The sequence below is a fragment of the Anser brachyrhynchus genome, assembly GCF_964034855.1.
Source record: "Anser brachyrhynchus genome assembly, chromosome: 2".
NCBI lineage: Eukaryota > Metazoa > Chordata > Aves > Anseriformes > Anatidae > Anser > Anser brachyrhynchus.
The window spans coordinates 152883970-152902250 of NC_137695.1; the positions used below are offsets into that span (position 1 = coordinate 152883970).

Consider the following 18281-nt stretch of genomic DNA (forward strand, 5'->3'; position numbering starts at 1 on the left):
AAGAGTCTTGCTGTCTCTTTATAGACCTAACTTTCATGAATATCTATCTACAGTGGCCAAACCTATGCCGTGGTTTGCTAGACCTACAAAATAATCCTTTGGCCAGCTCTGCTTTAGCCATTTGCTGAAGGATGTAGCTCTCACAAGCAGGATACTGCTGTTGTGAGAACTAGGTCTCCCATAGGGATAGGCTCCGCCTGTGCAGTTATACTTATAGAAACCCTCCTCCTCTGAGAGACTTCCCAGAAGCCAGGAACACAGGTTGATTTCTGAAGAGGCTTTAAGCATCTAAGAGCCTTTGTCTGACTGAATATCAACAGGGATATCAATTCTGACAATTGGCTTTAGGGGTATCCTTACTATTGGTAATGTTATACCAATAACATTCACCCAAATTCAGCAGCACTTATACTGTTGACCCTAACATCATCTCTTATTATATACAAAGTTTTTAAGAACATAGGGTATTTTTGGAGTCACTTACCAGCCCCCACCACAATGCATCTGCATAGGTTTCAAACTCTTCCTTCATCTCCACGCCATTAGCATCCTTTTCAGGCACATCTTTTTCAACCAGATAAACAAGAAACGAGGATAGGATGAGCGTCAGGAACCCGATGTACCAAGCAGTGATGAGTTCCTGCAAATGAAACAGATGGACAATGGAGGGGTTGAAAACAGACTCAATACCCACACTGGCAGAGTAAACGTCAGAAGAGGAGAGAAGCACTGGAGATAGCAGCAGAGCTGTCACTGCTGGCTTGGTCACAGTCCATGATCAGCCTGGCTCAGCACTTGCTGGCAAAGTTGCAGTTCTGTGTAAAGCTGGGTTAAAAGTTCAGCTGCACTATGGCAAAGGGTCCCGCAGGGTTCCGTCCCTGACCTTGAGTCTTCTTTGCTTTTAACAGTCATCCCCATTCCTACTGCCCCCAGGCTGGATTTGTCTTGTCTGGCCAACCAACAGTTCTGCCCAATTTCTACCTCCAGAGTGCCAAGGCTGCAGAATACAGTTCCTTCTCTTTAGGCACATTAAAGTAGATTTCAAGGTATGTTTTCAGCCTGGAATGATGCAATAAGAACACACCTTTAAAAATGCTGGTGTTAAAACAAAACCTGACCTTATTTTGGAGGAACTGACTACAGTGGAGTGTGTGGCTAATTTCATTGAGGTGGGAGACTTGGTGAACCAAATTACAATCCCAGAAATGTCTGAAACAGAGCAGAAGGTTTTCACAAGCAGCTAAAAATCAATATTCCACTTTCTTTCATCTTCTGAGAATGGCTCTTACCAAAGAAACTGTTGTAGCTGAGAATTTCATAATTGAGTCTTGAGATAAGTCAACTTCTTTGCTGATTTCTGGTGTGCAACCACAGAATGTAATTTGTTAGCTATCCTTGTTATCAAAATTGTTTCTTTACTGTCTTCCAGTGAAGCAAATTTATCTCAACCTTTTCTTATCTCTCTCATTCAGCTGAGATCCAAAGGGTGGTGATGGCGAATAAATGAGGAACAATTGGAAAAAAATCCCACACTGTGAAGCCTTAAACATTTCTAGACAATGTCTTTGGCACGTATATTTCTTCTATGATCTCAGTTTCCTGAGAAACATTTTTGACATAAGTGTTTATGTGCCACCTGCCTTGTAGCAAGTTTGTACAGGGAAGAAACAGAAGTTGGTTTGAAATGAAGCAGGGTATCCCTATCAGCCACTACAAAGACGCAAAGCCTAATTATGCTGTGCCAGCTGGCATTTTAATTAAAAAAAAAAAAAAAAAAAAACCAACAACTAAAATGTCAGGAATGTCATTCATGGATAAGAAAAAACATTATGTAGCACAGACTACATGCAGTTTTTCTACACCCAGTGCACATGAGAAATCTCATCTACAGGCTTTTTATGCAGATAGTTTTTAACTTGTAATAGTGTTTGGTGAAAATGCAAGAGCACAATGTATCTGTCGGGTGTGAGACAGAATGTCTGACTATAGCATCAAGTTAGACTGAGGAAAGATGATTTTAGAAATCCTGTCTGTCTGGATTCACACTGTGTGCATCTTTGTATTGTCTGACCCATGTTTCCAAAGAGAAATTATACCAGTAGCTCCTTCTGAAACCACATTTCTGCTAGCCAGCCTCTTTCCAACCTTCTGGAGTCCTGCTCCATCTGTTGATCAGGCAAGCCTGTGAAGCCACTGAAAATACGTTGCAACTACAGAGGCGTTTCTGCCAAAGATTTCAACATACTTTGCCATTAAAAGGATGTCCTTCCTCTTATTCTGTGTCATGACAAAATTCCTGTTGTAATGAGCATGGGAATGAACACTCAGTCTTGTCACTTCCCAACACCACTATTGAGTAGAGGACGACAGAAATGGTTCATAGAATGGAAGAGGGAATAAAGCTGAAAAGGTGAAACAAAAGCTTGTGCTAGAAATAATCCCAAGGCATTGCTGCACCTGTGCTTCCCCTCTCCTCCACTTCAACATCTCTCCCCCAAGATGCAGGTGAGTCCTTCAAACTCCTCACTTACTTTGCTATGTGCACAAATGGCCGATCCCAAGAGCTTCCATGTGCCACCCCGCCTGTCCATTCGGAGCATCCTTAGGATCTGAAGGAAGCGGAGGCTTCTGAGAGATGTGGCCAGAACATTGCCCTGGTTCCCAACAGCAACCACTGGCACTGAAGCAATCAGCACAAAGATATCTGCAAGGTGAAAAGAACAACAAAGCCTGCCAATAAAAGTGGCCCCATCACCCACTTCTTAATCCCATGTGGTTGTGCTGCAAATTTCGCTAGGCGAATCTTAAAGCTGCCTCAAAATGCCTCCTCATGCCAATTAAACAGATATCTGCACCTGCAGCACAGTCGGAGTCATGAACAGAACCCACCAGAGAGCCTTGTAATCTATTTACAGATCAATGAACTGGACTTGAGACACTGGCTGAGCTAGCTTAGGGATGCACAAAAACCGTATTATAATGTTGGCCAAAAAAAAAAAAAAAAATCTTATGTCCTCCCTGGAAGGCCATAGTGAACACAGACTTATAGGTCAGCAGATAAGAAATTCAGTTTTTGATGGCGCGTCTAGTATTCTCTTGGCTGAGTTTTCCCATTAAAAATTTTGTAAGTACTCAGTGCCAATTCACTGATCAACTGAAGAGGTCTGAAATGCAAATCACGTTGTTTCTTTTTGGTGGTTGTTGTTGCTGTTGTTTTTTTTTTGTTGCTGTTGGTTTTTTTTCCCCCTCTTGTTTCCTCCCACTTTTTGATCTTATACATGTACAAGTAAAAAGTGGTATCAAAAGACTTCAAACGTTCTCTGGGCACTCATTCTTTAAATTGTCTTCATATTTTATTTCCAGCCAAAAAAGTGGCACCAGATGGATTTCAGATTTATTCACTTTCAATTACTCTCAAAACAAACTTGTGCCAATAACAAATGAAGAGATTACATTAATAAATCCAGTGGGGTCTTTTCTGTTCTTTACTCAGATCCCAACGCAGATTCATTCTCAGAGTGAGATGGCACTTTTGTTGAGAAGGCACGAGGTAATGTCAATCCCACTTGCTCACACCAGCCCTACTGCTCTCACAATGCTCTTAGAAATACAAGTATTTATACAAAGGTGCCATTTTTATGCACCATCCATTTCAAGCTATCACAGATGCACGAAGAAAATTTGTTCCAATTTTCTCTATCATCTAGACCTACAAGATGAACAAAAGGGAAAGGGTAAGAGGATGGTATGTATTTGTATAACTGCAGCACCACAGGTCATGAGAGTGCTATGTGATGCACAAATAATGACCAATAAGTTAGTTGGCCTGAATAGCATTAAAAAGATATATAAAAATAAGGGAGTCCTGGAAAAAATGAATGAATGTGGGTGTGCATGACAGGTGCTCAGGACAGGGTGAAATCCTGTATGTTGGCTAGTTGGTTTGTGGACACAATGGGGAGTTTTAGAAGATTAAGAGGTGAGTAATGAGTAGTTTTATGGATAGCTGTATGTGGTGCCTTCCAAGCTTGAAGGATAACATGGGAGAAATCACAAAGAAACCTTTTCGCAAATGTAGACCAATATTACGAAGGTAAAACACAAAAAGTGAGTATGAAAAGGGGCTGGGGAAGATGGCACAGGGTTGGGATCTGACAGGCTTTGAAACTGAAGGCAGATATTGTATATTTTGGGACTAAAGAAAAAAGCCGTTGGGCTCTGGACAAGGAACATAGAATCATAGAATCATAGAGTATCCCGAGTTGGAAGGGACCCATAAGGATCATCAAGTCCGACTCCTGGCACCGCACAGGTCTACCCAAAAGTTTAGACCATGTGACTAAGCGCACAGTCCAATATACATTTGAAGGGTAGACGTATCCATTTGCTCACATTGGCCTGCCACCCAAGAGCCTCTTGAATGAATTGTTATTGCCAGATACTTCAAACAAGCACTCCATGCCGGACACAGCTCTTAGCACAAAGGGCTGGGGTGATTTCAGTGTGTTTTTTTTTTTAATTGCCATTCACCAGTTCTTGTACACCCTCCCAACCTGGCTCAGAAGTAAAAGGACATAATGAGGAAAACAGTAGTAGAGGGTGTATGCCTACCCAGCATGCACAGAGGCTTTCTGGCAAATTTGAGTCTCCCCCTCCATCCTTTGTAGCGACAGCAACACCCAGCAGCCCAGATTCTTAAGGCAAACTCTGCTCCAAAGATGAAAATGGCAAAAGTTTCCTGTATTAAAGATACAAATGAGATTGTTATACTCGCAACAACTTTGCAGTAACCCTGCACACATGGAGATAGCTGAAGCAAGAAGAGGAGGTGCAAGTTTTGAGAGAGAGAGAGAGGAAGGAAGGGAGTAGGAAAGAGAATGTAGATTGATGAGGGTCAAGACTAAGTGGGACATAGCTTTAATAAATGATAAATGATCTGTGTAAAGGACATGCCTCTGCTGTTGGGTAAATGTTGAAGTGCATACCCCGTCCTGACAGAAGGGCCATTACTTCAAAACAAAAACCAACCAACCAACCAACCAAACAAACAAACAAAAACAAACAAACAAACAAAAAAACTTCCTATTCCGTATGAAATAAGAACACATGTGACTGGAAAGCTCCCTGTGCACTGCACACCTACACCCAGTTACCCACCAGCATGCAGCTATGGGCAGAGAGATAGGGACAGGAGCAAGTATATTCACATGGTCATATTTAAGGCAATAATAAAGGTATACATAAGACAAATTTAAGGCATATATTACCCCCTTACGTTTATCATGCACAGAAAAATAGGATTTTATTATGGGATGCTTAAGGGATGGGGATATTTTCAACTCTTTTAAGTGTCAGGAGAAACTGGGAATGAGAGAACTTCTCTGAGGTGCTCAGTGGAGATGGCCCCAGGGCATTGTGTGGCCTCTGAATAGCTTACAAGGAAGAAAGGGGGATTTGCCCTAATACTTATACCCACAGTTGCTGGGTGCTTCGGAAAAATCACTGAAAGGCATGTGAAAGCAGGCAGAGGAGAAGAAAAATTGTTTCAGGCTTTCTCAAATGTGAATAGTTAGGTCAGAGCAGGGTAACAGGGACCAAGAGCGAGATTCACATACCCTAGGGGATGAAGGTGTTTTCATACGGGTACTTTTTGAGAAGGAACATGCAAGTGGAAATCACCTTTGAAGCCTCTTGGTGTTTAATTCTTATCCACACCTACATGTCTCTGGGGTACAAGGGGAAATGGAAACTGAGATCCCAGAACTACTGTTGCTAGGCAGTTCCCCTAGGGATGCTTTTCTGCAAGACCAGACTAAGTGAGGCAGACTGCTCTCTATTTCATGATAGCCATGGGAGCAGAGGAAATTTGTTAGGGTAACTTTTATAAAACAATTAATATGTCATTTTTATACTTAGTGGGCTTTTCCTATTTTTTTTCTCCTTTTGCCAAGTGGGAGGAATATAAAAATGATATTGACTGTGAATTCTAGCATTTATAAAATAAGCACACTGGAAACTCAAGAGACAGGAATAAATTTTCTTCAAATCCATTTTCTCTATTTCATGGATAGTAAACAGAGACACTGCTGGCAACAATTTCAGTTATGCTACTATCAGGCATGAGTTTAAGTCCAATTCTGACAAACTCCTCTGAAAGAGATGCTGTGATTTACAGAATATTATAGAATAAATAAAAATTATTGAGAGATCCCCAAAAAATGTTTTTTCAAAAATATTCAGTTCTGGCCTGGTCAATGGGAAATTTATTGGTCCTTCAGTGAGAGAACTGTTGGGTACCTGCTGAAAATTCATTATTTAAAAGTTTCAGGCTTGTGTTTTTCCTCCTGCCTTTTTTCATTTTTACTCGTTCAGTGTAAACTGTACACTTATATATTCTCTGTACCCTTATATATTCTCCGGTATGTAAGGGTACAGTCTCTGTGTCAGGACCGACGGAAGACATTTTACTGCATGCAGAGCAAAATTTCATCACTGCTGAAGGAACAGATTTGCACTGAAGGACATTAGCAGGGTGACGCACTGGCCACAGGCTACTTACCAACAAGAGGAGCCAGTCTCCTGAAACTGTTTCATATTCCTTGAAAGTTGTCAGGACAGCTAAGATCAAACACCCCAAGACAATCAGAAACCTGGAGTGAAAAAAAGAAGAAAACAGGGCATTGCTATTGCTCTGTATTTGCATGGGAGATATTGCCTACAAAGTCCTAGATAAAGGCCTTCAGGAGGTGTCTCCTTCTCCTCGGGTGAGCAGTGGGGTGAGCTCTCACGAAGATCAAGGGGAACTTGGAAGTCATGGCAAAATCATGAGAAGTTCCTAAATCAGAATAGCCCCCCAAAACACACACATTAATTAACCCTGTTGCATTCTTCACAAAGAAAATAGATAATATTGCATTTTCGGACAGGATTATATGATATGTAATACTCAGGAGGTCTATTCCAAGCTGATGTGCTGTGTGCTTCATAAAATGGCACTGCAGTTACAGAGAAATAAATCTACTTGGCACATGCTGAGACCTGAGAAACAGTAAATGCTTCAATAAAATGCAGCACTGGGACAAACCTTCCCTTGAAAATAACACTGCTTTTCTTTTTCCTTCTCTTTTTGCACTCATTTTTATGTAGATTAAAAGATGAAAAGGCTTGAAAAAGAAACAATAGAGAGGGCAAAGTTCTGCTCTCCAGTAAACCCAGTACGTGATAAATCACTGCCCCTGCACTATTGTCTGTGAGGCCCTAGAACACAGAGATCTGTCAGAAAATTTAACTCCCACAGCTGGTAAATCCAATCTAGTCCAATCTAAAGTCACGTCGATCTGCTTTATAAAACTATTCCCAGGTTCAAGCTATTCAAAATCTTTTATACATAAAGAAGTAAGAAAAATCAAGGGAGTCTCGTAAGTGATTGCTGTGAAACAGAGTGGGGGAAGCTCATATTCTAGTACTTTATGTACCCAGATCATGGGCATTTGAATGTATTCCAAAACCTGATCCACAGGAACAGAGGGGCAGGTGGCCATGGAAATATTTCAGAGCTTAGTGAATAAATTGGAAGGATGTCTCCGTAAAAGCTCTGGATCCTTGACTAGGAATCATCAAAGAAATGGTAGGCATTAAGCATTGAAATCATCCAGGGGGTGGAAAAACAAAACCAAAACAACAACAACAACAACAAAACTTGTTAAGACTTTAACTAAATGTGTGTAATCCCTGTTCTGAATTTCAATCTGATACCTAAAGTGTCATTTCATTTCTTGCTGAATAAATCCCTGCTTTCTTTCACTGGGTGAAATGTCCAGAGTCCATAGTCTGGGGCTTGGAGGCAGGGGGAATGATGGCCATATGGAAAGGCCAGAGATCTCAGCTCAGCAATGTATGTCCTCTAAACTATCTTGGGGATTTGTTTCCTTTGTGTATGGGGAAACCTAGGGCTAAGAGAGCATACTCTGACAATTTACAGAGTTTCTGCAGATGGAACAGAAGGAGAGAGGCAAGCTCCACGTATCTCTCCCTGACTTTTGGGGAGGCATTTCCTCTAAACACCATTAATTAGTGCCTTCATGCAAGGAACGGGCAGCAGTGAAACACCTCACAGCAAACCCTGAAAGATTACATTGCTGCCGCTTTCCTAGCCTTGAGCCTTGTTCAGACTGAAGTTTCCTATGCCAGGATAATCACCTGGAAAATTTCAGATCAGCCATTTTGAGCAAGGTTAGAACCGACCTAAATGGATTTGCTCAAGGTAACTGATTCTGTATTTCTTTGACAAGTTTTGCCTTCTCCCACTCACCAGCCATGCTCTAGAGCAAGGATTATGTTTTTGGTAGGAAACAGTCCAAAATATGTATTTTGCCATTAACCTGCAGTGACACACATGCCATAATCAAGGCTTTAAGCAGTTAACTTAGGACCTCTGCGATGTTCTTGTCACACTCGCTTTGTCACACCATAACTTGCTGTCCTCATCTTGAAATTGATCAAGACCCACAAGCCAAATACCCTACATCCCCCTGAGCAAAATGGTGAGAACTCAACCCAGAAAATGTGATTCCTTCAATCAGCTATAAATCAGCTATGATTTGCCAAATTACAGCCATTACAGTGGCACCATCACTGATTCTTCATTTGAAAGCTTGAGCTTGAGCTACATGATGCTTTCCATTACAGCCATTTCTTTACACGATGTGGAAATTCAGTCACCCATCAGCTCACAAGTATCACTTAAATGATTTAATGAAAGGCAAATAACACTGAAAACAGTCCAAGGAAATTACATCATCAGCTACTTAAGACATGAATTTACGGTATCATGAAATAGAACAGTACTGTCACACAAAGATGATGTGCAGATTTTTGTCCAAAAGCAATACAGAAGATAATTCAGTAGAGAACCTGATCTAGTGGGTGGCATCCCTGCCCATGGCAGGGGGGGTGGAACTAGATGATCTTTAAGGTCCCTTCCAACCCAAACCATTCTGTGATTCTATCATTCAATTAAATAATCTTCTGCCTAAAAATGCCCGCGGTTTTACCACTAGAGGGTATCGGTGCTCCGTAGACCAGACAGATCCTGCTCGTTCCTGTTTTACGTCCCCATGACACAAACACATTGCAGGTGGCGTTCAGGTGATTGTACCCCTGTATTTGATGTGCAAGAAAATGAATCTCGCAGTGGTGAAAAAGCCTGTTCTTGTTCACTAAAAAACAACAACAACAAACCACAAATATTGGCGTGAATGGGCCAGGGGCACTTCTTGCTTAATCACTCTGTGCAGCACAGCCCACGCTGCAGGTTCTGCTGCTCCAAGTGAGAGCCCACCTTCAAAAACAACAGATCGTGGAGGATAAAAAAGGAAAACGAGGGTGGGAGGGTGAGACTGGAGATCACAAGTCACCATGAGTGATTTCAAGGGTGAATCCCAGCAGGGGACATGGTTTAACCCCCCGTCTGTAAAAATTTTCTGAATGCAGCCCAGCAGTGTGCCTGCTGAGATGCAACTTCTGGGCAGGAACCACAGCCTCCCCAAAACTCACAGCCCACAAAGCCAGGCTGCTGCTCCTTCCTGCAGTAATCTGGGGTGCAGTGATGAAAAGGCTGTGCTGGGACACGTAATTGTAATCCGTCTTGGAAGCATCAGATATCCTCCTACCTCACTGCTTCTGAAGGATAAACACCCACTGCAAGTTAATCAAATCACATCTCAGCAGTCCTCATTTAGCATCTGAAATGATGACCATGTTCAGAGCACATTGTGAATTTTAATCTCCATTGATGCTATGCAACCCATCGCTTCCCTGCAGCCTGTCCTGTTTCTTTCAGATCTTGGTGTTTACAAAGTCCAGAACTATTCCTAAGTCCTTTTTATAGAAGATGTTACATGTGTATTTATTTATTTATTTATTTATTTATTTTCCATTCTCTGTTGCTCAGCAAAGATGGCAACAAGGTTCACCTTCACCAACTGCCACCTATACCTTTTTTTTTTTTTTTTTGCTCATATGATGATGGCCTAGTGATCAGAAAAACTCAGACTTGCTTGACCATCACTGAGCCTATACAGTCCCATGGAAACAGGACAATAACTGAGTCTGTACTGTCTAATGTCATAATTTAGAGGCAACACCGTGGTTGAGTCTGACTGTAAAATCATAAGGGGCAAATCACAGTAAAAGAAACAGTGCTGAAATCACAGGGGATGTGCAGAGAAGAGGCTAACAGTGACCTGGGAAATCAATGGGCAGAAAGGGAATCTGAAACTTACTCACAGTTATAATGATACCATCCAAGAGACATATAGCATTAAGGGTTAGAAGAAAGAAATGCAGTAAAAGTCAAGGTTTAGCAATGAAAATTGAGTCCTATTAAGCCTAAACTTTCTAATAACAGCATTTCAACAGGTGGCAGTCTGTACCTCTAGATTGTAATTTAGATATGCTAAATGAGGGTCTTAATTCACTTCTTCAGTTTTCAAAATTAACCTTGCTATCATTTTACATATTTTTTCACAGACCATTAAATTATACCTATTTGCAGTATTACTCCTAAAATCTTGATTATTTTGTTGTATGAGTTATAGAACACCAAATGGCGGTGCTCTTTTGTCACTGTCACAACTAATATGCTATTCTTGGTAATAAATGTTCTTCTATTGGGAATCACATTTAACACTCATATTTTCAAATCACACTATTTTGAGTTATTAAAGAGTACTCCAAAAACAATACATATTTCTTCCAGGAAAGAACAAGTAATTTATGACCATGCTAGATCATTAAACTAATGCTTCTTGGATGAACATCACAGATTGTTTTGTTGATAAATTTTGATTTCTTTTAATGTTTCATATTCTTTGAATGTTTCTTCCATAACTGCTTTCATATGAAGTCCACATAATGCAGACCTAGTTGAGAACTTTTATATTCTCACCATATATAGGTTCTTGTCATGTATCCTGTTCAGCATATCTTCCTTCAAATTTTAGGAGCAGATCACATAGTAATTTGCTTATAATTTATTCCAAAACTTAGCAGTTCTTTTGAAGCTGTCATGAGGACTAGATACATCATAGGCAGGTCAAACAGTATTTGCATCTGCCATCATTTTAGCAATTTTTTGTCCTATGTGAAGACCCTTGCCATTACATCACAATCTGTCTGCAAGAATTTTCTTGAGTATATACTTACATGCAATATTAATTTGATTTTTTTATAGCTTTTTGCTATTATATATGTTCCTCAAGCTAACTGTTACATTGATGGAGTCTTGATCTTTGATAGTATCATCACCTATAGTGACATATATAATAGGACTCACTGTGGACATCAGCAATCAAATTCCTCAAGTAGACTTACAGTTAATAGAGAGAAACATATGCTTCTAATGTACAACTCATCTTGCTTTTAAGTAGACAGCTCAAGCTGGTCAGATGTACCTACAGAGACAATTTCTTCTGTAGATCTGTAAGGAAAGCTTCTAGTGACTCATTCCGATGTGAGGGTGGTCAAACACTGGAAGAGGTGTCCTAGAGAGGTGGTTGATGCCCCATGCCTGTCCTCACTAATGTGCTTTAACTTTTGGTTAGTCCTGAAGAGGTCAGGCAATTGGACTAGATGGTCTCTGAAGGTCCTCTCCAACTGAACTATTCTATTCTATTCTATTCTATTCTATTCTATTCTATTCTATTCTATTCTATTCTATTCTATTCTATTCTATTCTATTCTATTCTATTCTATTCTATTCTACTCTGCGCTACGCTACGCTATGCTACGCTACGCTATGCTACTCTACGCTACTCTACTCTGTTCTATTCTACTCTACTCTACTCCATTCTATTCTACTCTACTCTACTCTACTCCATTCTATTTTAATTCTTCCAATACCTAACGGGGGCTTACAGAAAAGCTGGGGAGGGACTCTTTATCAGGGAGTGTAGTGATAGGACAAGGCGTAATGGCTTTAAACTAAAAGAGAGGAGATTTAGATTAAATATAAAGAAGAAATTATTTACACTGAGGGTGGTGAGGCCCTGGAACACGTTGCCCAGAGAAGCTGTGGATGCCCCATCCCTGGAGGTGTTCAACGCCAGGTAGAATAGGATTCTGGGCAACCTGATCTAGTGGGTAGCAGCCCTGCCCATGGCAGGTGATCTTTAAGGTCCCTACCAACCCAAACTATTCTATGATTCTATTCTATGGAAATGTTTACTGTGTAAATTAGCTGAATGCTACCCTTGATGTTCAGCACTGTTTTGGATTTAATTACAAATCCTATATTTTAATAATGTGTATATGCTTTTAGTACTGAAGGAATTAGCCTACTAGCTTTACCAATCCACTTCTTACATGATCATATCTCTGAAATCCCTTGCTGCAACTTTTGGTATTATATTTACATGTGGTCCAGAATCCCACTTTCAAGATAATAATCCAGGCTCTGTGCAGGACAGCTTCTTGAACAAATACTACTAAGATATCCCCTTCAGTGGAACAGTGCATAGACTTGTATTTGCTTTCACATCTTCAGTACCATTTCTTGCAAATCCATTGGAATTTCCTGTCTCCAAATGTTCAGTTGAATCTGAGACGGTTCTGCTTTACTACATTTGGTCCTTTCTTGTTTTCCCTTAAAACTTGTGAACTAGTTTCATTATGTTCTGCCACCTGGTAAATGCTAATGGATTTCTCTGAGATTACATCATGAAATCCGGCAGAGTTTTGCATGATTTTTTTTGTTTGTTTGTTTATGGTTCCCAATACAATATGGTCCTAAAACCAGGGTTCCTACAAGCTTTCCTAAATTTCATATTGGAAGAATCTTTTTTCCTTCAATTATTGGCTTTGGCCCATAAGGATTAAAATTGGATCTTCTCTCACACTTCTTTCATTTTCTCCTTATTTCCACCCACTGTCTTTTTCTCTGCATCCAAATTTCAGCTTTCACAGAACATCTGCAGTATCCTGCACTGATTGTTTTATGGTTGTTAATGAGAGGCTTGAGTTGGGATGTTTAATGCTAAAGAAAAAAAAAAGTAATTATCAAATATTTGAGAAAAATTCTTTAGAGAGAAGGGAATGCACATCAGACTTTCACAGAGCTGCGAAAACTCACTATTTAATTTTTCAGTTCTTGCATCTCTTCCATTTCTCTTTTACTGCATCTATCAATTCTGCTGAATACACATGCATGCCCACAGCTCTGTGTAGGAACCCCTGGTCCAATGCCATCAGAGAGCAAGAACAGGGTAAAAATGCCACATTCAACAGGCTAAATTGCACTCTTGCTATACTGTGATGGCAGAGACAAGGGAAGATTCTCTACATATATCACAAGGAAACCCTGGGAAGCAAGGAGAAATCCCCAAAGGGTTCCTAGTCTCAATGGCACACTAACAGATTCAGGAGGCAAAAAGTGGTAGCCCAGAATGACATCAGTCTACTGGTAACAGAAGGGAAGACCATTATCAGTAGAAAACTGAGTCAGGAAACCTTTATTCACACCTAAGCAGCCTTTTGTGTCCTTGGGTTCTGCATTGGCAGGAATTCCTGTGAATGGGTTTCATTGCCGTTTTCCTAACTTTGGAAAGCTTTTACAAAGCAAGATCTGGGAAAGGAAAGCTGTGCTTCACATAAAGGCATTTAAGGTGCTAAAGAACAGCTTTTAAGTCAGATGGTTCCTTCTTTCCTCCAAGCCAAGAGCCTGGTTAAGGCCTCCTCTTTTTGTTGCCTTTTCTTCTTGTCCACTGCTAAAAAGATTTTTCTTTGATACCCTTTTAATTCACCATTGACAGTTTTCTTAAGGAGTCTGGCATGCTCATACAAAATACCTTGGGTCAGCAACATCAGATATCATGAACACCACCATCATGAATTTTCTGCTCTGGGAGATATTTCAGAACAATGGAGTGTCATATTTAGCATATAAAAGTACAAAATATAAAGCTGGAGAAACGTTTGCCTGATTGTTCTCAGCTTGGAAGACAAGTGTCATCCACCAAAACACCATTTCCATCTTGTCTTTGAGACAAGTCTTAAAGATTGTCTGAAGGTCCTAGCATACATAGGTTCCAAGGAGAGGCACAAATGTCTTATCACATGGGTGATTAGGGACAGATTGCAGAAGCAAAGGGTAGGCAATAGCAGTATTAGTTGTCAAGGAGTTAGATGTGTTGTGTCCTCCTGTAGCTTGAATAAGGTTGGAAAAGACTGATTGTTGCAACTAAATATTCTGAATTGCTCTGTTAGTGGCTTTAAATTCTATTTTTATATTAAGTGAATGACATTGGACTGAACTATTGTTTGTGGCTTTTATCTGCCATGACTAGTATGCCTGTCCATGGCCTTATCTCTCTCTAGCAGCATGCTGCTAATTGAGTTGAGACACACAGCCTACGAAACACGGTGGGCCACGCAACATGAAACAGCAGGAACAACATAGAGCCAAACTGCTTTACCCACCAGCCCCAGATGCAGTAACTGCAAATCAAATGGGATTCAGAAATGGTTCTAACAGGACATTCTCCAAAGGTCTTTAGCAAATTTGTGTGAAACCACTTGAAGGTAAACTTTAAGATTCATACATTGATTTCAGCTAAATTTTGTGGAATAAGAGTGTAGGACATTTGAAAGTCAGGCTATAATTCAGCAGTCAAATGCCTGCAAACCCTGTAAAGAAGTAAAGTGAATTTAGAGTATATAAAGAGTCTAGGGTAAGAGCATTAATCATCCATGTCTACAGTTCATCCATGTCTACATCCTGAGTAGGAACTTCCAGGGAGCTGTCTTTCTAAACATCACCAACACTGTTGTGTCCAGGTAGATGAAAAATCCAGAAGTCCACTTCCAAATGCATCAAAATCTACCCTTTCTTCCACCTGACCAAATTCCCTTTTTTGACAGACATGCACATAAAATATATTATGTTCTCCACCAGCAATATTGCTGGAAGTGAACTTCTATCATCAGGAATACAGCTCCATCCTGAATAGCCTCTGTGGTCCCTAATATAAGGTTTCTAGATAGGGGACTGATAACGTTAATTCGGCAGCTGGCCAGATTCTTAGAGTGGGATGAAAAGAGAATCTTTACTATTTACCATTTACTTCAAACCATTTTGGAGCTCTGATGACATATGATTTTTTTCTATTTTGGAAAATACATTGCAAAAGAACATGCTTTTTAAACAAAGCTAGTACTTCAAGCCTAATCTCTTTCGGATAGGTGGGATCACCACGTGAAAAAGCAATTTCCAGTTTGGACTGTGCCATCTCAACATCCACCACACACTCAGCTCTATGTGTACACACCAGTACTTAATGCAACGATCTCAGTTTTTACACGGAGTAGACCATTCAGAAGAAATGTTGCGTGGTGGCATTCCCAATGGACTTTTTTGCATGGTCAAAGATTTGCAATTAGATATGAAAAAGGTGTATGGCCACATATGAACTGCATCCCATGAGAAATTTGTGAGTACACTCTAGGACCAGCTAACACTTCAGTGGGTTTTCTGTTGTAAGCAATGCTGTTGTTGTATTGTGGCGTTTTGTTTGTTTGTTCTTTTTTCCTTGTGTGTTTTAATTGAAGAGGATTTTTTGAACTTTTTTTTTTTTTATGTGAAGAATGCAGTCATTACCACACCTTTCTCTGTGTGATAACACTGCACATCAGTTCTCCTTGACAAATTGGTCTGTAGCCTATGATCCATTCACAAATCAGTGGAACTGCAAAATAAGCCCATATCAACCAGTTGGGAAAACATTTATCAAAATACAAAGCAGATGAGATATTCTTGTTTTAATCACAGGGAAGAAGAAAAAAAAAAAAGAGAGAGAGAGAAAGAGAAGACAGGATCTGTGCTAAATGACACAAGGGCTAAACTCAAGTTACATCAGCTGTGGATCCAATCAACAGTGGTTTTGTGGAGGAATGTTTGCTTGGGATGCACAAATTAATACAACAAAAATAGGAATCACAAACAAACTTCACTACAAATCAAGACCAATTTTGATTCCAATTTGACTTGACACTGTCCATATATGCTTTTTCTTACATCAGACTCCTCATTTTTTGTTCATGCTCTGTAGATAAGCAGGCTGTGCTTTGGCATTGATGATCAGTCAAGCTACAAGGCTTTACAGCTCTGGCCCATTGCCAGTACCCCATAAATGGCATTAGCTGGAGGCCAAGGGAAGGCCACAGAGTACTGAAAACAGAATATTCTTGAATACATTTTTTCTACGAAAGAATTGGGGATGTCTCAGAGGCTTTGTATTTTTCAGAAACCACACAAAAATGGCCATTTAAAAATATTTCTACGTCTTACTTCATTCAGAGTCCCACACAAGGGACATACTTTTATCAGCTAACCATGGGCATAACTGTGCTGCTCCACAGGCTGTCCAATAGGTTCTGTTCCATATTTGCCAATCCTGTATGCAAAGTGAAATCCTCTGTAATGTCTCATAGTTCACTAGGTACACATGATTCATAGATTCATAAAATCATAGAATGGCTTGGGTTGGAAGGGACCTTAAAGATCACCTAATTCCAACCCCCCTGCCATAGGCAGGGATGCTACCCACTAGATCAGATTGCCCAGAGTCTCATCCAACCTGACCCTGAACACCTCCAGGGATGGGGCATCCACAGCTTCTCTGGGCAACATGATCAGACATTTGTCCTTTCAGTATCTGACCATGTAAGAAGTCATTCTTTGTCTTTTTTATATGCCCCCTTTAAGTAAAGGTCCCTTCCAACCCAAACTATTTCATGATTTTATGACAACCACCTCCTTCCACCTGCTGGCCACCCCTCTGTTGATTCAGCCCAGGACGCAGTTGGCCTTCTGGGCTGGAAGAGCGCATGGCTGGCTCATGTTGAGCTCTTTGTCTACAAGAACTCCCAAGTCCTTCTCCACACGGCTGCTCTCTGCCAGTTCTTCTCCCAGTCCGTACTCATGTTTGAGATTGCTCTGGCCCAGGAGACTGAAGCCCTAGTGCTTTTCCTTTTTGGAGGAGCCAGTACTCCACTGAGAGTATCAGGTCAGTACTGAAGAACAGTATCCTGGCACTGAACAATGCTGTGTGGACAAAAAATGCATTTTGGATATCAACATGAGCAGTACGTACTCCTAACCACACCATCCCTGGCTGGCCAAATGCTCTCTGCCATGCCCTTTCTCACAGTGCAGAAATGAAACCACTCCCTGTAACTCAGATGCACACCAGTCAAACTCTGCCACAGGTTGTATACCTTTTAATACCTACCTGCATTTCAAAATACATTCTCTCCTTATTCTATATAAACATTGCAAGGATTTTTTTAACAGTTTATTCGGAGGACAGAGGAGGTACAAGAAGTGAATTTCAACCCTAAAGTGTCAGCTGTTGTTCTGATGGTTTAACACATGAGAAGATATGTGGTCTTGATGGAAACGTGAGGGGAAGGTTCAATTGCTTAGAGGCAAATCCCTTTATAATAGTGTTTTTTCAAAGTTTCATCTTTAAACTAACAAAGGTATGTCAGTAAAGTATGTCAATGACTTTAAAGTGATTCAGTAAAGGGATCCACAGAGGCCTTGTCATGGGGAATTTCTATAGGATCTGCACCTCCATGGGAAAGAGCAAGAGTGTCTGCGGCTCCCAGTGGGTTAAAAACCTATGGTGTTAACACAGCCACTGAGGTCAACAAAAGAACAGCTGAAGCATATAGAATTGATAAGTTGTATGTGCTCCACTTTCACCTCTAGTTCCTGTTCATTAGTGAATTATGAGTTGCGTTAGCATGGCAAATGAATCACATCCTCCCTGAAGGTGAACTGCAGATAAGCACTTTAGAAGTCATTGTGCCTCCAGAACTCTGTTTGCACAACCAAACAATAGCGCATGGTATTTGTACCTATGTAAATTTGATGCTGTTTTAAAGTATTTCTGCTGCTTTGCATTACCATAAGCAATTAATCAGCATTCAAAATTCAGAACGATCATCTGTAAGCATGTGATATTTCATTTGAAGTCTGAAGTTGAAGTCTTTGGAGGAGGTTATCAGCCTTTTCCAGACCTGCCCAATTTTATTTCTGTAGTGTTTCACCAGCATCTTTAACAATGTTGTTAAATATAATGTATGATGGCCCTTTTGCTCAACTGACTTGTTAATATCTCAGATTATATTATCCCTGTTTAACCTGACAGTTTCAAATAAAGACAATCCTATCAAACCTTCAGAAAAAAAAATGTGGCAATATGGAAGGGAATATTTTTATT

The 18281-nt window shown here is 40.4% G+C and overlaps 1 protein-coding gene across 3 annotated transcripts in view; it reads right to left on the reverse strand.

Annotated features, from left to right (window-relative positions):
* Positions 1 to 18281, reverse strand: part of KCNQ3 (potassium voltage-gated channel subfamily Q member 3) — a 198426-nt gene that overhangs the window by 30347 nt on the left and 149798 nt on the right. For all 3 annotated transcript variants that reach the window (XM_080581850.1, XM_080581849.1, XM_080581848.1), the window contains exons 2-5: positions 6560 to 6650; positions 4612 to 4738; positions 2532 to 2704; positions 485 to 640 (exon numbers count right to left, since the gene is read on the reverse strand). In XM_080581850.1, the coding sequence (XP_080437976.1) occupies positions 485 to 640; positions 2532 to 2704; positions 4612 to 4738; positions 6560 to 6650 (547 nt within the window). The remainder of the gene's footprint in view (positions 1 to 484; positions 641 to 2531; positions 2705 to 4611; positions 4739 to 6559; positions 6651 to 18281) is intronic.